Below are 21643 nucleotides of genomic sequence, written 5' to 3'. Positions count from 1 at the left end.
TCAAATTAATCGTTTACCTTTGATGATCTTCGGATGTTTTCACTCACGAGACTCCCAGTTACACAATAAATGTTCCTTTTGCTCCATAAAGATTATTTTTATATCCAAAATACCTTCGTTTGTTTGGTGCGTTATGTTCAGAAATCCACAGGAAAGAGCGGTCACGACAACGCAGACAAATTCCAAATAGTATCCGTAATGTCCACAGAAACATGTTAAACGTTTTTAAAATATATAATCAATAATATATCAATCGCAACAGTCTTTTTCAGTCAGAGAGGGAAAGGCAATGGCTGCCCAAACTCTGTTACGCATACAAAACGCAGCTGGCACCCGGCCATACAATGTTATCTTTCTCGCTCATTTTTCAAAATAAAAGCCTGAAACTATGTCTAAAGACTGTTGACACCTTGAGGAAGCGATAGGAAAAGGAATCTGGTTGATATCCCTTTAAATGGAGCAAAGGCAGGCTATGGAGCATGGAGATTTCAAAATAGAAGCCAATTCCTGGTTAGATTTTCATCAGGGTTTTACCTGCAATATCAGTTCTGTTATACTCACAGACAATATTTTGACAGTTTTGGAAACTTTAGTGTTTTCTATCCAATACTATTAATAATATGCATATATTAGCAAGACTGAGGAGCAGGCCGTTTAGTTTGGGCAACTTATTCATCCAAGCTACTCAATACTGTCCCCCAGCCATAAGAAGTTAAAGGCAATGCCACCAAATACTAATTGTAAACTTCTGACCCACTGGGAATGTCATGAAAGAAATAAAAGCTGAAATAAATAATTTGACTATTATTCTGACATTTCACATTCTTAAAATAAAGTCGTCATCCTAACTGACCTAAGACAGGGAATTTTTACTAGGATTAAATGTCAGGAACTGTGAAAAAATGAGTTTAAATGTATTTGGCTAAGGTGTATGTAAACTTCCAACTTCAACTGTAGCTCGTGTTATCAGCCTACAATGTAAAGTTAAACGGCGTATTCCTTATTTCAACAAATCGCTGCCAGATTGTTATTTATTCCAACAAAGCACTTTATATCTCATTTTACAGTAACAATTTGTATTCCTCATCAATGACATTGTGATAAACGATGACATCATTCATCTGACATGTGTTAAAAGCTGCAGCTGTGTGTCATTCACTGGACAGTAATTATAATCCTTAATGATAATTATCATGGTTAGGTTTACACCCAGTAAGGAAAACCAAGCCTGTTGATTAAAAACTAAATTTATCAAGTACAAGGTTCTTTCTGTATCCATAAATCAAATATGCCTTTCAGCCACCAGTAAATATACTATATTATTCAGAAGTTTCTAAATTTCCCCTTCACTCAATCTTCCATCACATGACAAATACATCCTACAAATTAAGAGGCTGCAGCTTTTCTGCATTTGAATTGATAATACAACAGTACAAGAGGCCTTACAATGTGTCAGCTAACTTTTGGATCCTCGCTTTACAGCTTAGCTTACAACTATTAATTTACCACCTTCATTAAGTGGACACATGAGTGACGAAGAACTAATTGGACCAATAAGGAACTCACCCATTTAATCATTTCTTCTTAAGTAAAAACAAAAACAATTCTGTATCTCACTTTCCACCATAAAATATAATAATCTAACATTTTCCGAATGGCAAAAGAAACATTCAGCTCCAACCCTAACAAATGTATGTGGCAGCTTCACTCGAAGTTGGTATATAGTTACACATTTAATCATCTATCCATAAATGGTTAAGACAAGGTCCGATTGGAAAGTAAATCAGAACTTTAGTGAACATGTAATCAAATTGATGCATGCAAACCGAACTGACTAAATAGGTAGTAGTTAAAATGAAAACGATTTGAAAGGTATTTTATCAACACGCTCCATCCTTTCCGTGACTACATAAAAGATGCAGCTCTCTGTGTAACTTGGATCCAGGGCAGAGATGTTGACATGGGGGTGGGGGGATTGATCTAAAAAGGCAGCTCACTTATAGTATCCTCTCTGAGTGTTAAACTCCTCAGCTCTCCCTTCATCCCTATAGACCAATACCATTCACTGGCCAGGGATGAGACACTGCTGTGTAAACAATGGCATGATGTCAAAGCAGTCCCCAGGTGGAAGATTGTGGGCCGCAGCCAGCAGCAGGAAGGATGGGGGTAGAGATGATTGTTAGAGTGTCTTGGAGGTGGTACAGGCAAGTCTGGGTTCCGCCAGTATGCTATGAAAGAGTCTGTTGCTCATTGGGTGGCTTTGGTTTTCTTGCTTTTGCTTTTCTTGTCTTTCTTCTTAAGGCCGTCCATATGTGCTCTCAGGAGGTTAGAGTATGCCTGACAAGTTGAAAAGAGAGAGAGCAGACAAGAGGAGTGTGTTTAAATGATTTGCTAAATCATTTTTAGCATTACATAGATCTAGTCAAACAAGACAATGTGCATTCAGTGCTCCAGTGATGCATTTGTTACAAAAACCATACCAATGTCAGTACCTACCATCTGGAACTTGATTACTTCTTTGGTGCTAACCTGGCGATAAAAGGAAAACTGATTAGCACTACTGTCTGCAAGGTATAGCAAATCATATGGATTTATTTCAACAGCGAAGTTAGATTTCAACATCATAGTACCCTCAAAGCTAATCACTAAGCTAAGGATCCTGGGACTAAACACCCCCCTCTGCAACTGGATCCTGGACTTCCTGACGGGCCGCCCCCAGGTGGTGAGGGTAGGCAGCAACATATCTGCCACGCTGATCCTCAATACTGGAGGTCCCCAGGGGAGCGTGTTCAGTCCCATCCTGTACCCCCTGTTCACCCAAGACCGCATGGCCAAGCACGACTCCAACACCATCCTTAAGTTTGCAGACGACACAACAGTGGCTGCTTGCCATACAGGACCTCTACACCAGGCAGTGTCAGAGGAAGGCCCTAAAAACTGTCAAAGACCCCAGTCATAGACTGTTCCCTCTACTACCGCATGGCAGGCGGTACCAGAGTGCCAAGTCTCGGGACAAAAAGGCTTCTCAACAGTTTTTTACCCCCAAGCCATAAGACTATTTGCATTGTGTGCCCCCCCAACCCCTCTTTTTACACTGCTGCTATGCTCTGTTTATCATATATACAGTCACTTTAACTATACATTCATGTACATACTACCTAAAATTGGGCCGACCAACCAGTGCTCCCGCACATTGGCTAACCGGGCTATCTGCATTGTCCCACCCACCAACCCCTTTTACGCTACTGCTACTCTCTATTCCTCATATATGCATAGTCACCTTAACCATATCTACATGTACATACTACCTCAGCCTGACTAACCGGTGTCTGTATGTAGCCTTGCTACTTTTATAGCCTCGCTGCTGTATATAGCCTGTCTTTTTACTGTTGTTTTATTTCTTTACCTATTGTTTACCTAATACCTTTTTTGCACTATTGGTTAGAGCCTGTAAGTCTACAACAGTTGTATTTGGCGCACGTGACAAATAAACTTTGATTTGATGTCAGAACACCCAAGAGCAATGGAAATCGCAGAAATCGCACCTCAACCCAGGGATGTGAAATTGCGTTGCTCTCAGAAATTGTACGTTTTGAAGTAAAGTGCTAGTTTAATTAAACTGCTGTTTTCATCCTCATGCTAGCTAGCAGTAGCCACAGCAACCATTATGGAGTGGCACGTCGCATTAAACAACAAAGGAGCTGATTGGCTGACACTGTCATTACAAAATGGCTGTGGCTTATGCAACCGAGCATGAGGACGAAAATGGCAGGTTCCTGAAAAACAAGCAATCTTGCACCGGTTCCACAGTGTCTTAATCGAAACAGGAAGTCTGTCCGACCCCAGTGCAGCTGTACGCAAGCGTGGAGTCTGAATCTAGTCTGGCTAAATACTAAGTAGAGATGTATGGACTAATTGCCTGACTAGGTAAGAAAAATATTTTATTCTAAAAATCAACCAAACCATCATAAATCACTTCTTTGCCACATGATGTTGTAGACTGACCACTGTGCTGATTTTCTTCTTGCCGTCTGACGCTCTGAGTAGACACTTGTTGTCTGCTGGTTCATAACTCTCTGGGTGGCCTTTTCTGGGGACTGGTTTGGTTCTCCCGTCATCTGTAAAGTTCATGACAACAAACTACAGGTCAACAGGATTACTCACTGTAGTTGGACTGATCAGACAGCCTTAGATTCAATAACCCCGAAGCAACTACCAGCAGATAGTCACAAAAAAAAAAAAAAAAAAAAAAAAAAAATCACAGAAAAATAAATATTACACAATTAAAACATTTGCGCTGAGAAAAGCACCGGGGATGGACAGCTTTCCCATAGAATTGTATTTTATATTTTGGGACAAGGTAGCGCCTCCATTTACGTAAATAACAACTCATGTCACTCAATTCAGTACTTCCTAGGTCCATGTATAAAACAGTTATTTCAGTTATATTAAAACCAGTCAATTCTGGAGTTCAACAGATTAGACCCATACATTTTATAAAAATGCAACAATAAAATGATTAAACTCAAGGGCAACAGAATAGCAAAAGTATTCCCAGATTTGATACATATTAATCAAACAGTGTTTGTTAAACATAAACACTTAAAATACAAGAACATTTCTCAGTATAATACAATACGCAAAAAGACAAGATGTAGATTTCTCAATGGCTGTTGATGCAAAAAATGCTTTTGGCCGTCCTTGGAAGCATTCAACTTCCCAGCTGAAATAATACATTAAATTAAAATATATAAATATCCAAAAGCAAAAATACAGTACATACCCCATAATGACAAAGCGAATACAGGTTTAGAATTTTGAGCCAAGGACTACATGCTTTCTGGTAAGTTTTGAGGGGTGTTATTTCACCTGTTTCCATACATGTTTCATTTAAAACCATTCATCTTACAAAGGAGTTGTTTAACTGCTTAACTATTTATCTCTACTTGGAATTGTATTTGGGATTTTTTTACTCTTTTTTTTCCCTAATCTTTACAGGAAAATTCCACAGGCACTATCTGATGTGTGGAGCCATTTCAATGCAGAGAATGTAGAAGGAAAAGCTGTGTACATTTGCAAATACTGTGCCAAATCATATGTGACAAATGCAACAAAGATGCAGAATCATCTGGCCAAGTACATAAAGTTCCCTCTGCGTTCACAACACGCAACCTCTGACAAAAGTCCATCTACTTCTATTCGAGGTGAAAAGGATGAATCAGACACCTTACGATAGCAACATAGAGAAAGCAGACTGTTATTGCAATCATCTCTGATGGGTGGTCGAATGTTCGTGTGCAAGGAATAATTAACTACATCTCCACCCCTCAACCAGTAATCTACAAGAGCACAGACAAGGGACAACAGACACACCGGTCACTAAATTGCAGATGTGCTGAAGGCAGTCAACGACCTTTGACCACAGCATGTATTTGCACTGGTGACAGACAATGCTGGAACATGAAGGCTGCTTCGTCTAAAGTGGAGTCCAACCCTCACGTCACACCGATTGGCTGTGCTGCTCATGCATTGAATCTGCTCTTCAAGGACATCATGGCACTGAAAACAATGGATACGCTCTTCACGAGAGCCAAGAAAATGGTTAGGTATGTGAAGGGTCATCAAGTTATAGCAGCAATCTACCTCACCAAGCAAAGTGAGAAGAATAAGAGCACCACATTGAAGCTGCCCAGCAACATGTTGTCATCATGTTTGACAGTCTCCTGGAGGGGAAGGAGTCTCGCCAAGAAATGGCCATATCACAGTCTGCCGATATGGACTTCCCCATCAAGAGGATCCTCCTGGATGATGTATTTTGGGAGAGAGTGGTAAGCAGCCTGAAATCTATAGCAGTAGCCATTGCACGGATTGAGGGAGACAATACTATCCTGTCTGATGTTCAGACTCTGCTTGCAGATGTAAGAGAATAAATCCTTACTGCCCTGCCCACTTCACGGTTGCTCCAAGCAGAAGAAACTGCAGTTCTGAAATACAAAAAAAAACATGAAAACTTCTGCCTGAAGCCCATACACACCGCAGCGTACATATGCTGGCAAGAGCATCCTCTCAGGTGCAGAGATCAACAAGGTCTATGGTGTCAACACTACCGTGTCTCGCCACCTTGGCCTGGATGAGGGCAAGGTTCTTGGCAGTCTGGCGAAGTTCACTTCCAAGCAAAGGTTTTGGGATGGAGATGCAATATGGCAGTCATGCCAACATATGTCATCAGCCACCTGGTGGAAGGGACTTTGTGGATCTGAGGCTCTTTCCCCTGTAGCCTCCATCATCCTCCAAACCCCACCAACATCAGCCGCCTCAGAGCACAACTGGCCCTTGTTTGGGAACACACACACACACACAACAGGCTGACCAATACAAGGGTGGAAAAATTGGTGGCCATCTGGGAAAATGTTAGGCTTTTTGGGCCTGACAACAAGCCATCCATAACAAGGTTGGAAAGTGACAGTGAAGATAAGGCCTCAGTCTGATGTTCCATAGGTGGACATTGAGGAGGTCCAGGATGAAGACATGGAAGCCTGAGAGAAAGACAACCAAAGCTTTAGTTTCTAGACTATCATTTTACAGATATTGAAAATGTTCTGGGGAGATGCGATGGATCATTGGGGATCATAGGGGATCATGCAATATTCCGTTTCCTTTGTTGTTCAGTGAAATCATCCCATGTGAAGAGTAAACTCATTTAATTAAAGTTCAATTCAAAATGTTTATTTTATTTTATTTCAATTGGAAGGATTTAATCATTTGCAATTATGTCTACTTATGATAAGGGAAGAGGTTGTTTCTGTCTCCATATGATATGGTAAATATATAAAATGCAAAAAACATCTACATTTAAATGGTATTAATATTAATTTGCATATATTTCCGTTAATTCCATCGGAAAGTTTCCACCTCCGAATATTCCCCAAAATGTGCAACCTTATACCCAACAAGACCCGAGGCTGTAATCGCTGCCAAAGGTGCTTCAACAAAGTACTGAGTAAAGGGTCTGAATAATTATGTAAATGTAATATTTCAGTTTGTTTAATACATTTGCATAAATTTCTAAAAACCTGTTTTGCTTTGTCATTATGAGGTATTGTGTGAATATTGAGGGGAAAAAAGTAATTTATACAATAAGGCTGTAATGTAACAAAATGTGGAAAAAGTTAAGGGGTCTGAATACTTTCCGAATGCACTGTACCTGACTAATATTGAAAACGAATGCCCCCTTAATAAAAAATATTTCTAGAAACTCAGGATATGAAATTAATGTGGAAAAACATGTAATGGCAATAGGAAAAATAACTAACAGCATCTGGAACTATCTACAGCAGAAGTCTCCAACCGTTTTCTAGCATGAGCTACTTTAAAAAAAATGAAACGTCATAAGATACTCTTTTTTTCTAGCTTTCAAATAGGCACATTCTTCTCCTCTCTCCTGCAACTCTTCCCCAGGTCCTTAGTGTAAAAGAGAAAGTAGAGCACTATGTTCTGTCAATATACCTGGTAAAATAATGGTTACTAAACTACTAAGGGGGCCCTATTGAATGTTATTTTCCCCCAAAATATGCTTTATATTTTCCCAAATTAACTTAAGCTTTCCTGGTTTTAGATTTTTGGGGTTTTCACTTGCGGTGTCTGATACTTGTGAGATTTGTTTATGACAGTTTGCTGTGGAGCACATGAAAATTGCATGCACTTTCAGAAATCCCGCTATGCCCTCAGACGAACCATCAAACAAGCAAAGCGTCAATACAGGATTAAGATTGAATCCTACTACACCTGCTCTGACACTCGTCGGATGTGGCAGGGCTTGAAAACTATTACGGACTACAAAGGGAAACCCAAACGCGAGCTGCCCAGTGGCGCGAGCCTACCACACGAGCTAAATGCCTTTTATGCTCGCTTTGAGGCAAGCAACACTGAAGCATGCACGAGGGCACCAGCTGTTCTGGATGACTGTGTGATAACGCTCTCGGTAGCTGATGTGAACAAAACCTTTAAACAGGTCAACAGCCACAAAGCCGCTGGGCCAGACGGATTACCAGGACGTGTACTTAAAGCTTCCGCGGACCAACTGGCAAGAGTCTTCACTGACATTTTCAACCTCCCCCTGACTGAGTCTGTAATACCTACATGTTTCAAATAGACTACCATAGTCCCTGTGACCAAGGAAGCCGAAGGTGACCTGCCTAAATGATTACCACCCCGTGGCACTCATGTCGGTAGCCATGACGTGCATTGAAAGGCTGGTCATGACTCACATCAACAGCATCCTCCCGGACACCCTAGACCCATTCCAATTCGCATACCATCCCAACAGATGACGCAATCTCAATTGCACTCCACAATGCCCTTTCTCACCTGGACAAAAGGAACACGTGAGAATGCTGTTAATAGACTACAGCTCAGCATTCAACACCATATTGCCCACGAAGCTGCTTGTTTGTTACCTATGCATAGTCACTTCACCCCCACCTACATGTACAGATTACTTCAACTAGCCTGTACCCCTGCACACTGACTGGTACCAGAGCCACCTCCTGTATATAGCCGTGTTATTCTTATTGGTGTTACTTTTTACTTGGTAAATACTTTTACTTGGTAAATACTTTCTTCTTCTAGAACTGCACTGTTGGTTAAGGGCTTGTAAGCATTTCATGGTAAAGTCTACACTTGTTGTATTTGGCACGTGGCAAATAAAGTTGGATTTGATTTAAAGAGGAACACAAAGGATGGAGCTAAGAACATTAACACCTTCTTAGTTAAGAACACTATAACATGGAAGGAAATGAAACAGATTGTACAAAGAACGAATATTACTGCCTAAAAACACACCACTATGGAACAATCATAGCTTTTCAGAATCCACTGATAAATTGACTCACATGGAAAACTAAAGGCATAGAAACCGTAAATGACGTGGTAAAAGTAAATAAATATTTCCCTGCCAGAATTAAAAAGCAATTTTGGACTGACCAATGTAGACATCATCAAATATACTGTATGCAACTTAAGTCTTTTTCCACATAAGCTTTCAGGTCAAAATTGGGACATCAGAGCAAAATTGAGGGAATCCTATTTGAATCAGAAAAAGATACTCTAAAAGATACTTGAGAAAAAAAAAGTAAGCTATTGGAACCAACAAATAAAAATAACTGATATTGGCACAAGATGTAGGGAGTGTTTGTTATATTCAAACTAAATTACCGTTAACAAAAATGTGCCTAACCCAGTATAAATTAATGTATAGAATGTATTATACAAGAGACAAAATTCAAATTATACAGCACTATGGCAAAGTAATGTCATAAGTGTAAAACTAACAATGACTCAATAATGAATGCATTCTGGGAGTGTTATAAAGTCCAAAAGTTATGAGCAGAATTAGAAAGCTGGCTGTAGGAAGTTTTACAATGTAAATGTACGTTTAATCTGTCTTATCGGCATTTTTCAAGACATGGCATATGGGAGTGTGGTGAGAAACAATATTGTCCAAACCATTGGGTGTCACTTATATCGAAGAAGCTATTACTTAAATACTGGAAGTTAAATGATACCCCAATGTTGAGAGAATGGAAGAATCAAATGCTTTATTATTTAAATATTGAAAAAAGTCTGGCAACAAACAGAAACAACATAACACAACATAAAAAGTAATATGCGGTAGTCTTAAAAGTATTAGAAACAACATTGGGTGTGGATACGTTGGGGACATTTGGGTCTGAACATATGTGATGTTATACATCTAGGTGGAAAGGTATTACGGCTGTCCCCGACTAAAAAAAATAGTGTGACCGAAAGCCGACCAATTGATTGGTAGAAATGTTTTACAATGTATTTTTCCATATATAGACACACCCTATGTGTTTTAATGAAATCAAATATACACCCATCTAATGAAATACACCACAAATGACTCAAGAGGGAGCCAGAGATCAAGATAACCAGAAGCGAAAAACCTTAACCTAACCCCGACTATTCTCCTTCAGGTCCTACTGGCTTTCACAACAGTTACTATCCTGAAGATGGCGTTAATAGGCTACACAAGGAGTTGGTAACCTTTCTCATGTGGAATGCGAATTTATCTTACAATTCCTACCGATCTGCGTGTCAGTTATGGTTTTCTTATGCACAATTTCGTGGAACAGTTTCATTTAATTTATAATAACGTCTTCATATCTAAAAATCATTGTCATGTGGTTAATCAAAATTCTATCCAAATGTAAATAAAAATGATACAAACCCAAAAAGTAACTTCTATTGCCAACTATGTAAAAAATAGCCTACACAAAGCAACAAATAAAAATATTGCAGCCTGCAGGTAGAAAATATCCTAAATATTGGCTACACATGGCCTTTCTGCAACAAACTTGAAACATTGTATCAACTATCAACTTGGCTCCAGCCAGAAGTTCAAGCTAGCAAACTTGCAGTTTATAAAATATTCTGGGCCCTCAGTTTCCCACGCCAGTAAGCCCTGGAAAGATTTTTCAACTATTGTCATTCTCAATGTATGTAAAAACAGACTTTGTTTGCTTGCTGTTTGAGGTTAAGAAAACATTACTTTGAGAAGCTCCACCGCTCATTAGTGGTGGTGCATTAAGCCAATCAGAAATACTATCAGATCCCCAAATGGGCACATTTATATGCCTACATTTGCGCGCCGGCCAGGTAGCCTACCTCTATGCGTAATCAGTGCGAGTCCTTACTCAACATTCACAGTAGAGCTTCAAACAAAGACAATGACTAAAATTGACATAACTTGTAAATGTAATGAACCAAAACTTGTTTCGCACAAGTGTAGCATGGGTTGTGCGCTCTTCAAACAACGTGTCCACTCTGACAATGATCATGGTAAAAGACTGGAATAATAATAATATATTGAATGTATTAACATAAATTACCATAACCAAACAAAAACTGTAGATTACAAATTAAAGGTAAATATAAACTATTACTGATGATATATGCAATGGGGAATTGATACACTAACAATCAAGGCAAACAATTCACACAATTAAATTATGAAATAATGAACGTGCACAAATTGGCAGTAGTGTAATTTCTGGAGTGAGACGTGCATTTTAGCCTCACAGACCTTCTTGGACTATGCCATCCACCCGGCCTCCGCAATGGATTAAGATTAGTCTCAGCCTCCCCAATGGATTTGTTCACTGAGATGGGCGCGAATCAGACAGGCGTCTTGTGCCATATAAAATATATATTTGCTACTGCTCGACAACAAAAAATCCCCGTCGACCAACAGCCAAACAATAGACCCGTCGACTAATTGGGGTCAGCCCTAAAAGGTATGCATGTTAAATATGCACTATGCAGAATCGGTACGCAATTTCATGGTTGCTAAAATTATAATCGTTTGCGTGACAAAACAAGCAAGTATAGAGTATCATTTTACTGTCTAAACCACTCTGAAATATATTTTCCATAACCAAAAACATTGTATTTTCAGCTGTTTAAAGCTGGTGTACAAAACTGAAAGTAAGAGGCAAAAATGTTACTTAACAGGAAGCATAGAAATAGCACACATAACATATCTACCGTTTCTAAGAGACTTGCGTTCAATGAGAATGATAGTTCTGTAACTCACATGTGTGTGTGAATTTGGTGGAGTCGCCCAAAAAGTAACATATTGCTGCTTTAAGTTTATTGTTTTTGTCTATGCATGTTTGCTTGTAAAAAAAGCTGCTAAAAGTTAAATAAAATGTATAAATAAATATCACTGTAAATGTAAACCTCTGAGGTTGAGCTCAAAAGAAGATATAGGCCTAATATGAACATTTCCTGGAAGAACTGAAGGATAAACTCGGCCACCAAATAACGTTAAGTCACAGTTGACAAAATCTGAGCACTTACATTTCTTTAACGTGATGGCAACACTGCCTGTGGTCCTGCATTTCTGGAACAGCCGTGTCAGCTCCGTCAAAAACTAGAGGAAAATAATGAGATGTAATTTAAGTTCGTTAACAGTGATATCAACTGTGGTGGTAGCTTGTAACGTTATGTTAATACTAGCCAGCTGGCTAATGAGCTAACGTTAGCTACCTAACTCGCCGACATATATCCATGTGTGTGTAACGTCAGATATATTTTTTCTAACTCACTCTCTACGACCTAGCTAGCTACTTCTAACTAAAAACTTGTCCAGTATTTCTTATTCTATAAAGCTGACCACAGAAGCAATCCAAACTAATAGTTAGCAAATGCTAACTATGGCGGCAGAGCAAGTTAGCAGGCAGACGTGGTTTATTTTCCACTTACGCCAATGCAGAATACTTATCAAACTAAACCAGTCTTCTAATAGTGACAGTATCTAACTAAGATGTACTACATTAGTCGATGAGGCATTCTATCATACCGAGTCGTTTTCAAGTAGTACCATGATTCCCACTGCAATTCTGTAACTTCAGCTAGCTGGCTAGCCCGTCAGAAGCACACGTACTACAACATGAAATTCTGCTCCGTGACCTTTCAACTTAGAAAGTACACGCGGAATAATTTACATTACCGCCATCTAGTGTAGAGGAAATAAACACAAACCCTTGAATAAACTTTGCTGCCTTTATTTCAAATGAATGAATTTGTATAATACAATTTCGTTGCAAAAATAATTAGCAATAAAGTACATCACAAAACTGCATTTATCAGCTTGTGAAAGGTAACACAGTGAAGTATGAAACATTCCAAAAGTACATTTTCAGTAGGAAAAAAAGGTAACAAGTGGCCTAACAAACAATGATGCAAATCATGTGTTCAGTTGCAACGTCCCTTATAGAAACAACCCAAGGCTAGAAAAAGCAGCCAAACAGGCTTACTGTTATTTCCCTAAGCCATACTTAAAGTAAACATTGCTATATCTAAGTGTATGGATGGTAGTCAAAGCACCTATCCTTTTGAGAGTGCACAATCAGGGTGATGGCCCAAGTCAGCAAAACATACAGTAAATTGAGAGTGCCAGTCCCTGTCAAAAACTGCTCTGAGCTGCCCCTGCAGAGCCTGGGTCCCCCAGGGCCAGTTTGGTGTGTGTTGGGAAACCACCAGCCCCACTCCAGCTGTGGTGTTGAAGTAGTCAGCAGACCAGTTAGACGTCCCTGAGGGGCAGAAGGATTTGGAATTCAGGCTGTTCATTACATGTAATGCCTTCATATATACAACTGTGTCTGTTCACAATAAAGTAGCATCATATTAAACTATTTTCTGAAAAATCTACTGTAGGCCTTGTTGTTAGACCTGTAACACTTACCAATATATGCCACTCTATCAGTCACCATGTATTTATTATGGTTTACTCTGGAGTAGGGAATCTCTGACTGGTTCCCTACTGGCACAATGGACAGTTTCTGAAAAAGAGGACAATCTGGCATTACAGTACAGAAAGGAAGACAACAACATGGTTGAATAATAATACCAGTAGGCTATATGTGTCTTCCTACCACTTGAATGCTGATGTTATGGGCAGGGTAATTCAGGGAGGCTAGAGACTGAAGGAAAGGTAGCATGGCTGGATCAGAATCACGTCCACAGCTGACCAGCAGACGGACCTTAACATTCCGCTCAAAAGCAGCTCTCTTTAATGCATCATCAATGGCCGGCCAGTACCTAAAGGATGAATTAGAGGTTGATTAAATTAATCTAACAATAAAACAAGAAGGCAGAGTTGTAAGTAAAACTCAAGGGCGTATTGAAAAATGCTATGAGCCTGGTAGGACAGCAGGCTCACCTTTGAGGGTGTATGAAGCGTGTGGTGGGAAAATACTCCATGACTGCCACATCAATGAAGTGCTGCGCCCCTGATATCACTGAGAGGATGGCATTCAGGTCCTGAGTCCGAGATGTTGGGCAGAAAGAGGGAGGAGAACCCTGGGAGAGAGAGGGCAGACATGCCATGGGAAGAAAGAGGTCTGGGAGGAGTAGAATGATCTGGGCCCTCTGAAAGCACAGAATGGGGAAGTGAAACAGAAGGGACTCACTGTAATGTAGATTTGGCTTGAAACATTATCAGCCTTCAGCAGCAAGGGATGCTCTTTGTTGATGGCAGTGTCATATTTGGAGGGCCAAGGGTCTGGGATGGAGCTGTTGAGATGACCCATCACCCAGTAGGACTCAAATATCTTTTGGAGGTCTTCAGCCAGACTGGAGCAGTTGTAGATCACCACTCCCAGTTCCTTAACCTAAGATGATAGTGCATTGTTACCGGTCATGACACATGTAGGAGCAAAGCGAGTGGAGTATTCAAAGGTAAGTCTACTATATCATCACTAGACCTTTACCTGTGTAAGAGCCCTCCAATCCATGTTGGCACTTCCTAGGAATATGTGTCTCCTATCAACAATCCAGAACTTGCTGTGGAGTACACCCCCAGTCAAATGCCCAAAGTGCACCTTTCTTACTTGGACTCCTACAGAAAACCAATGAAATTACATTTAAAGATTAAAATACAGTAGGATAATATACAAGGTACACTGGCTTCATAAACAAGTGCATCGATGATGTCGTCGCCACAGTGACCGTACGTACAAACCCCAACCAGAAGCCATGGATTACAGGCAACATCCGCGCTGAGCTAAAAGGCTAGAGCTGCCGCTTTCAAGGAGTGGGACTATAACCTGGAAGCTTATAAGAATCCCGCTATGCCCTCCATCAAACAGGCAAAGCGTCAATACAGGACTAAGATTGAATCATACTACACCAGCTCCGACACTGGTCGGATGTGGCAGGGCTTGCAAACCATTACATACTACAAAGGGAAGCACAGCCGAGAGCTGCCCAATGACACGAGCCTACCAGACAAGCTAAACAACTTCTATGTTCGCTTCGAGGCAAATAACATTGAAACATGCATGAGAGCACCAGCTGTTCCGGATGACTGTGATCACGCTCTCCGCAGCCGATGTGAGTAAGACCTTTAAACAGGTCAACATTCACAAGGCCGCAGGGCCAGACGGATTACCAGGACGTGTACTGCGAGCATGCGCTGACCAATTGGCAAGTGCCTTCACTGACATTTAACCTCTCCCTGCCCGAAATCTGTAATACCAAAATGTTTTAAGCAGACCACCATAGTCTCTGTGCCCAAGAACACTAAGGTAACCTGCCTAAATGACTACCGATCCGTAGCGTTTGTAGCCATGAAGTGCTTTGAAAGGCTGGTCATGGCTCACATCAACACCCTTATCCCAGAAACCCTAGACCCACTCCAATTTGCATACCGCCCTAACAGATCACAGATGATGCAATCTCTATTGCACTCCACACTGCCCTTTCCCATCTGGGCAAAAGGAACACCTATGTGAGAATGTTATTCATTAACTACAGCTCAGCGTTCAACACTATAGTGCCCTCAAAGCTCATCAATAAGCTAAGGATCCTGGGACTAAACACCTCCCTCTGAAACTGGATCCTGGACTTACTGACGGGCCGCCCCCAGGTGGTAAGGGTAGGTAACACCACATCCGCCATACTGATCCTCAACGCAAGGGCCCCTCAGGGGTGCGTGCTCAGTCCCTTCCTGTACTCCCTATTCACTCATGACTGCACGGCCAGGCACGACTCCAACACCATTAAGTTTTCTGATGACACAACAGTGGTAGGCCTGATCACCGACAACGACGAGACAGCCTATAGAGAGGAGGTCAGAGACCTGGACGTGTGGTGCCAAGACAACAATCTCTCCCTCAAAGTGATAAAGGTTAAATAAAATGGAAAAAAAGACAAAAGGAGATGATTGTGCACTACAGGAAAAGGAGGCCCGAACACGCCCCCATTCTCATCGACTGGGCTGTAGTGGAGTAGGTTGAGAGCTTCAAGTTCCTTGGTGTCCACATCACCAACAAACTAACATGGCCCAAGCACATCAAGAGAGTCGTGAAGAGAACACGACAAAACCTATTCCCCCTCAGGAGACTGAAAAGATTTGGCATGGGTCCTCAGATCCTCCAAAGGTTCTACAGTTGCACCATCGAAAGCATCTTGACTGGTTGCATCACTGCCTGGTATGGCAACTGCTCGGCCTCCGACCACAAGGTCCTACAGAGGGTAGTGCGTACAGCCTAGTACATCACCGGGGCCAAGCTTCCTGCCATCCAGGACCTCTATACCAGGCGGTGTCAGAGGAAGGCCCTAAAAATTGTCAAAGATTCCAGCCACCCTAGTCATAGACTGTTCTCTCTCTACCACACAGCAAGCAGTACCCGGAGCACCAAGAGGCTTCTAAACAGCTTCTACCCCCAAGCCATAAGACTGCTGAACATCTAATCAAATAGCTACCCAGACTATTTGCATTGCCTGCCCCCCCCTCTCTTTTCGCTGCTGCTACTCTCTGTTTATTATCTATGCATAGTCACTTTAACTCTACCTGCATGGACATATTACCTCAATTACCTAGATTAACCGGTGCCCCCGCACATTGGCTCTGTACCGCTACCCCATGTATATAGTCTCGCTATTGTTATTTTACTGCTGCTCTTTAATTACTTTATAATTACTTTATTATTTTTCATATTTTTTAAACTGCATTGTTGGTTAGGGGCTTGTAAGTAAGCATTTCACTGTAAGGCCTACACCGTTGTATTTGACACGGGACTAATAAAATTTGATTTGATTTGTTTCCCAACCATTGTCCTCCAGTTCCCCCAACAGTACACATTTTCATTGTAGCCCTGGACAAATGCATCTCACTCAACTCATTGAGGGCTTGATGATTTGGGGCGGCAGGTAGCCTAGTGGTTAGAGAATTGGGACAGTAACCGAAAGGTAGCAGGATCGAATTACCGAGCTGACAAGGTAAAAATCTGTCATTCTGCCCCTGAACAATGCAGTTAACCCACAGGTCCCCGGTAGGCCGCCATTGTAAATAAGAATTTGTTCCTAACTGACTTGCCTAATTAAATAAGGTAAAAATACATTTTTTTTTAGTCTGCATGTTGAATCAGGTGTGTGTGTCCAAGGTTACAATAAAAATGTCTACTGTAGGGGCTACTGGAGGACCAGGGTTGGTTTAAGGGATGTTTTCAGACCTTTCTGTCTCAGAACTTGTAGATCTGTGGAGTTTGTCAGCATAGAGGGAATACTCGTCACAACCCTCACTGATACGTTTCTGGAAGGCAAAGCTCCAAGCTGCTCCAGTATGTCCTTTCCCTGTTGATGACATTAGATAAAGTGCAGGCAAATTTACAGGGATGAATTTGCCTGCACTGGCTTTTTAAAAAATAACTCACAGGTAAGTCAGTGGAAGAGTTCATATTGATGTCATCACCGGTAAGAGTCCAGTAGAAGGAAACCACATCGACTTGGTTAGTTGCCATGGACAGGAGATCTCTCCAGGCCTTGTCCACTGGGGTCCCAAAGGTTGCATTGTCGTCATATTTCATATACAGGGGAATGCTCTCCACAAGGATAATTCTGAGGAATTCACAACAGGACCTCTTAATTACTAGTCTTTGGGGATGATTACAAATGGGAAACAAAGCATCCAATTCCCTTGAAAAAAAACAGCACTGTTTTACATTGTCAATTGTGTTAAAGCAAAAACCTATACTGTGTACATGAAGCTCACCGGCTTTGCTCATCAGAAATGTTATTTTGATCTGTTCTTGTTTCTTGGAAGAGCTTGTCATTTTGGAAATGCTCTTCTTCTGTGCACTTGTCCAATATAGAAAAGGAGAGCAGTACACCCAAAGCAGTCAAACATCCCACAACCACAGCTATAGACACAAGCCGTTTTGAGCCCTGAGAGCACGGACACACAACCAAGTGTGATGTTTATGAAAAATGAGGACAGAAAAAATGGATTTCAACATAAATATGAACAATAGTTAGAACAGACTTCAGTTGTATCGACAGATAAGATTCTACTGAAAAGTTTGACAAATGCTTGACAAGCAACTCTTACCCTTCGGTTGGGAACATAGCTATCATGCAAAGTCTTGTAAGGAGAGGACATCTCTGGCACTAATGTTCCTGGCATCCTGTTGAAATTCAGACCTATAATGTAATTGATCATCAACATAATTTTAAACATACATTTAAACAGCATTTAACATACAAAAACAACTTACAGAATAAAGCAGGTGTTGTCTACTACAAGGGATTTGTTTCTTCCTCTAATCCACAGACACTGATATGAAACTAAGAAGTATGACATTTACTGTACACAGTAACATACATGGTTCCTGTTTTTTCTTTCATTTCTCTTTCTGACAGATCAGGACCTATAAATACAATGACTTGTAAAACATGTAAATGTGTTGAGTTCTACAATATTAGGCCTACATCAAACAAGTGACTTTGGAATAAATATCATGAAGATGACAGTACACCACATAATTGATTACAAATCAGTTTATTTCAAAAAATTGAATCCCATTTTCTGAATTAAGCACAAAATGATAACATTTTCAATAGATTCATTCTGGAAAACATCAATAAAAAAATAAAGTGGAAACTTTTTTGTTTAGGGTGCAAGAGCCAAACAACCAAAAAACCAAACCATGGTGATGACATTGAAGGGATACGAACAGGTTTAACAAAATGGGACTCATGACTTACACCAAGGTATTTCTAATTTTGATGAAGAACTGCAATGAATAGCACAGAGCCATAGCAATCAAAAGCTCAAAGAGACAGATTTAACTGAGCTCATACAAGTACTGTACTTTGTGGTATGAAACAATATATCCCAAAAGGCTTTGTGGCACTGAGGGAAATTGCGGTTACTACTTCATGGACAGCTACACAAACTGGTTAGAAAAGAGGAAAGCACTTGTGGTGTACTGCAGTCCTTTCATTTCATTGAACTTTCAGCCTCCTCTCATTCTGGACAGAAGAGCATTTATACAATCTTTAAAAGAATGAACGCAACCCCATTAGTAAAAAAGGGGGCTTAAAGTGTAGCTTCTCAGCATATTAGGTTGAAGGGTCCCGATGGTATTACAATAGTGCAAAATACTAGATGGAGGTCATCTCCAGATCAAACTTTTAGATATGTACATACATTATAAGACATGTTTATTTAATTTATAATTGCACAGAATTTCTGCTAATTGTCACTCCCAATTTTAATTAGATTATAACAAAACAATGAACAGCATGTGCATCTTGCTTTTGACACTTCACTTAATAGGCCTAATAAACTGGCATCAACAACACAGGAGACCAGGTAGTGTGGTGTGCTTAATGAAGGAGTGTACAGAAATAAAACTGGAGGAAATATATCCAGAAAGCAAAACTGTCAGAGAGCATTTGAGTCCGTAAAGTGTTCACTTTTACTATAAAAAAAATAAAAAGGAGAGCCGCACACTCTAGGAGCTCCGATGCAATCATTTTAGAACCAATGTTTGGACAGACAAGCAGTCTTCATCGGGGTATAATGCCAAACACTGCGGGTCACTGGTTTATATAGTTTGAAAGGACACACAAAAAAGCTTTTACTAAGACGTTTCAACGGTAAACTTCAGCAAAATTGAAGCTACGGATCACAATTTAAACTGAAAAAGGGGAATCAAGAAGGGAACAGAAAGTAGATATCGCTGACCACACTATGGACAGCTGTGCAATCAACTGACAGGTTGACAATCAAACCTATCGGCAATACTAACAAACACTTTCCAAATGGCGCTAGCTGGTAGAAGTCCTGAATGAGTCCTGTGTTTTATTCGGTGTTAAAGCTTAAAATCTCTGGGCTGAGCTATGCAACTATTCACTCCAGACAGTTGGCTGTTGTCAGGTGATTAAACCTAGATGTTCTACCGCACCACTAAGCCCCACTGCCCTGCCCACCCAACCATACAGTACATTCCACACAGATGTTCAGTTCTGAGAATAAGGAAACTTGTAATATCAGACATGAGTCAGACCTAATTGCTACTTTTGACTCTAAAGAATAAGGCACAAAACACATCTGATCATGACATGTTTCTACTGGCAACGTGAGATACCTTGTGAAACAGTGACTCCTAGACCCATTCTTACATTTCATCTCTAAAATGCTTCAGCCTCTTTTAAATGACCAGAAAAATAACATTCTTGTCTTAGCTCAAAGCAAGTGTCCAAGTGCCAACTTATAAACTCTTTAATACTATATAAATCATTACAATTAAATACTTGATATACATTCTTCAAGTCTGGTCCATAGAGATAAAAAGTGGTCAATAGAAAAAGAAAATACAGTGGGGAAGTCTTTGATAAACCCAGTCACTGGTTTATCAAGGGATCCCGGAGAACGTCTTTCTACTTATTCATACATTTCATCAATCAAAGTCAAAATCGTATTTAATTGCATTAGTAAGAGATACTTAATTAAATAAAACATACTCAAGTGGATTTTAAATATACTGTGCTCTAAGTTCATTGCAGCAACACTTTCCCAATTAATGGAAATCACCGAAACATGTCAATAAAACGCATATAATCAAGTATGCTTTTGTGAAAGTGAGATCAACTGAGATAAGTATTCAGACCCCTTGACTTTTTCCACATTGTTACATTACAGCCTTATTCTAAAATGTACTAAATTATATTTTTTCTCCTCATCAATCTACACACAATAACCCATAATGACAAAGCGAAAACAGTTTTTTAGACTTTTGTGCAAATGTATAAAAGAAATAAACAGAAACACCTTATATACATAATTATTCAGACCCTTTGCTATGAGACTCGAAATTGAGCTCAGGTGCATCCTGTTTCCATCCTTGAGATGTTTCTACAAATTGATTGGAGTCCACCTGTGGTAATTTCAATTGATTGGACATGATTTGGAAAGGTACACACCTGTGTATACAAGGTCCCACAGTTGACAGTGCATTTCTGAGCAAAAAAACAAGCCATGAGGTCGAAGAAATTGTCTGTAGAGCTCAGAGATACGATTGTATCGAGGCACAGAGATCTGGGTAAGGGTACCGAAACATTTCTGCAGCATTGAAGGTTCCCAAGAACACAGTGGCCTCCATAATTCTTAAATGGAAGAAGTTTGGAACTACTAAGCTGCCCGGCCAGACTGAGCAATCGGGGGAGAAGGGCCTTGTTCAGGGAGGTGACAAAGAACTCAATGATCACTCTGACAGAGCCCCAGAGTTCCTCTGTGGAGATGTGAGAACCTTCCAGAAGGACAACCATCTCTGCAGCACTCTACCAATCAGACCTTTATGGTAGTGGCCAGACAGAAGCCACTTCTCAGTAAAAGGCCCATGAAGCCTGCTTGGAGTTAGCAAAAAGGCACCTAAAGAATCTCAGGCCATGAGAAACAAGATTCTCTGGTCTGATGAAACCAAGATTTAACTCTTTGGCCTGAATGCAAAGCGTCACGTCTGGAGGAAACCTGGCACCACCCCTATGGTGAATCATGGTGGTGGCAGCATCATGCTGTGGGGATGTTTTTCAGCAGCAGGGACTGGGAGACGAGTACAGATTGAGGGAATGATGAACAATACAATTGTGCCAAGATTGTAGCGTCATAACCAAGAAAACCCTAGGCTGTAATCGCTGCCCAAGGTGCTTCAACAAAGTACTGAGTAAAGGGTCTGAATATTTATGTAAATAAGATATTTCCATTCTTCATTTTTAATACATTTGCAAAAATTTCTAAAACCCTGTTTTTGCTTCGTTATTATCAGGTATTGTG

General features: G+C 40.4%; 2 protein-coding genes across 3 annotated transcripts; both read right to left on the bottom strand.

Moving 5' to 3' along the window:
* Positions 1-1030: 1030 nt before the first annotated feature.
* On the bottom strand, positions 1031-12515 carry LOC112256638 (signal recognition particle 14 kDa protein). The gene is made up of 5 exons (XM_024430024.2): positions 12383-12515; positions 11881-11953; positions 4006-4118; positions 2497-2529; positions 1031-2337 (listed from the first exon to the last, which is right to left on the bottom strand). Exons 1-5 carry the CDS (start codon positions 12404-12406, stop codon positions 2248-2250), a joined length of 333 nt encoding a protein of 110 aa, XP_024285792.1. The 5' UTR covers positions 12407-12515; the 3' UTR covers positions 1031-2247.
* Positions 12516-12571: 56 nt separating this feature from the next.
* Positions 12572-18190, bottom strand: LOC112256637 (5'-3' exonuclease PLD4). Of its 2 annotated transcripts, none has more exons than XM_024430022.1 (11): positions 18081-18190; positions 17915-17990; positions 17579-17751; positions 17241-17424; positions 17040-17160; positions 14295-14422; positions 13995-14195; positions 13745-13884; positions 13458-13623; positions 13268-13364; positions 12572-13115 (listed from the first exon to the last, which is right to left on the bottom strand). In XM_024430022.1, the coding sequence occupies exons 1-11, from the start codon at positions 18164-18166 to the stop codon at positions 12910-12912; spliced, it is 1578 nt and encodes a 525-aa protein (XP_024285790.1). In that variant the 5' UTR covers positions 18167-18190; the 3' UTR covers positions 12572-12909. The 2 variants fall into 2 exon arrangements, with proteins under 2 accessions (XP_024285790.1, XP_024285791.1); XM_024430023.2 differs by having other exon boundaries at positions 17915-18006; positions 18081-18175.
* Between the last annotated feature and the right edge of the window lie 3453 nt (positions 18191-21643).

The sequence above is a fragment of the Oncorhynchus tshawytscha genome, linkage group LG08 (assembly GCF_018296145.1).
Source record: "Oncorhynchus tshawytscha isolate Ot180627B linkage group LG08, Otsh_v2.0, whole genome shotgun sequence".
In the NCBI taxonomy this organism is placed as follows: Eukaryota; Metazoa; Chordata; class Actinopteri; order Salmoniformes; family Salmonidae; genus Oncorhynchus; species Oncorhynchus tshawytscha.
This window is presented reverse-complemented; position numbering and strand designations above follow the sequence as displayed.

Coding starts and splice junctions, on each gene's coding strand:
- LOC112256638 (XM_024430024.2), bottom strand. CDS start 12,406: ATGGTACTACTTGAAAACGACTCG. Junction 4,119..11,880: donor TGCCATCACGTTAAAGAAAT/GTAAGTGCTCAG, acceptor TGAACTTTACAG/ATGACGGGAGAACCAAACCA. Junction 2,530..4,005: donor AGAAGAAAATCAGCACAGTG/GTCAGTCTACAA, acceptor TTTTATCGCCAG/GTTAGCACCAAAGAAGTAAT.
- LOC112256637 (XM_024430022.1), bottom strand. CDS start 18,166: ATGTCATACTTCTTAGTTTCATATCAGTGTCTGTGGATTAGAGGAAGA. Junction 17,752..17,914: donor GCTATGTTCCCAACCGAAGG/GTAAGAGTTGCT, acceptor CCGTGCTCTCAG/GGCTCAAAACGGCTTGTGTC. Junction 14,196..14,294: donor ATTGGAGGGCTCTTACACAG/GTAAAGGTCTAG, acceptor CTATCATCTTAG/GTTAAGGAACTGGGAGTGGT.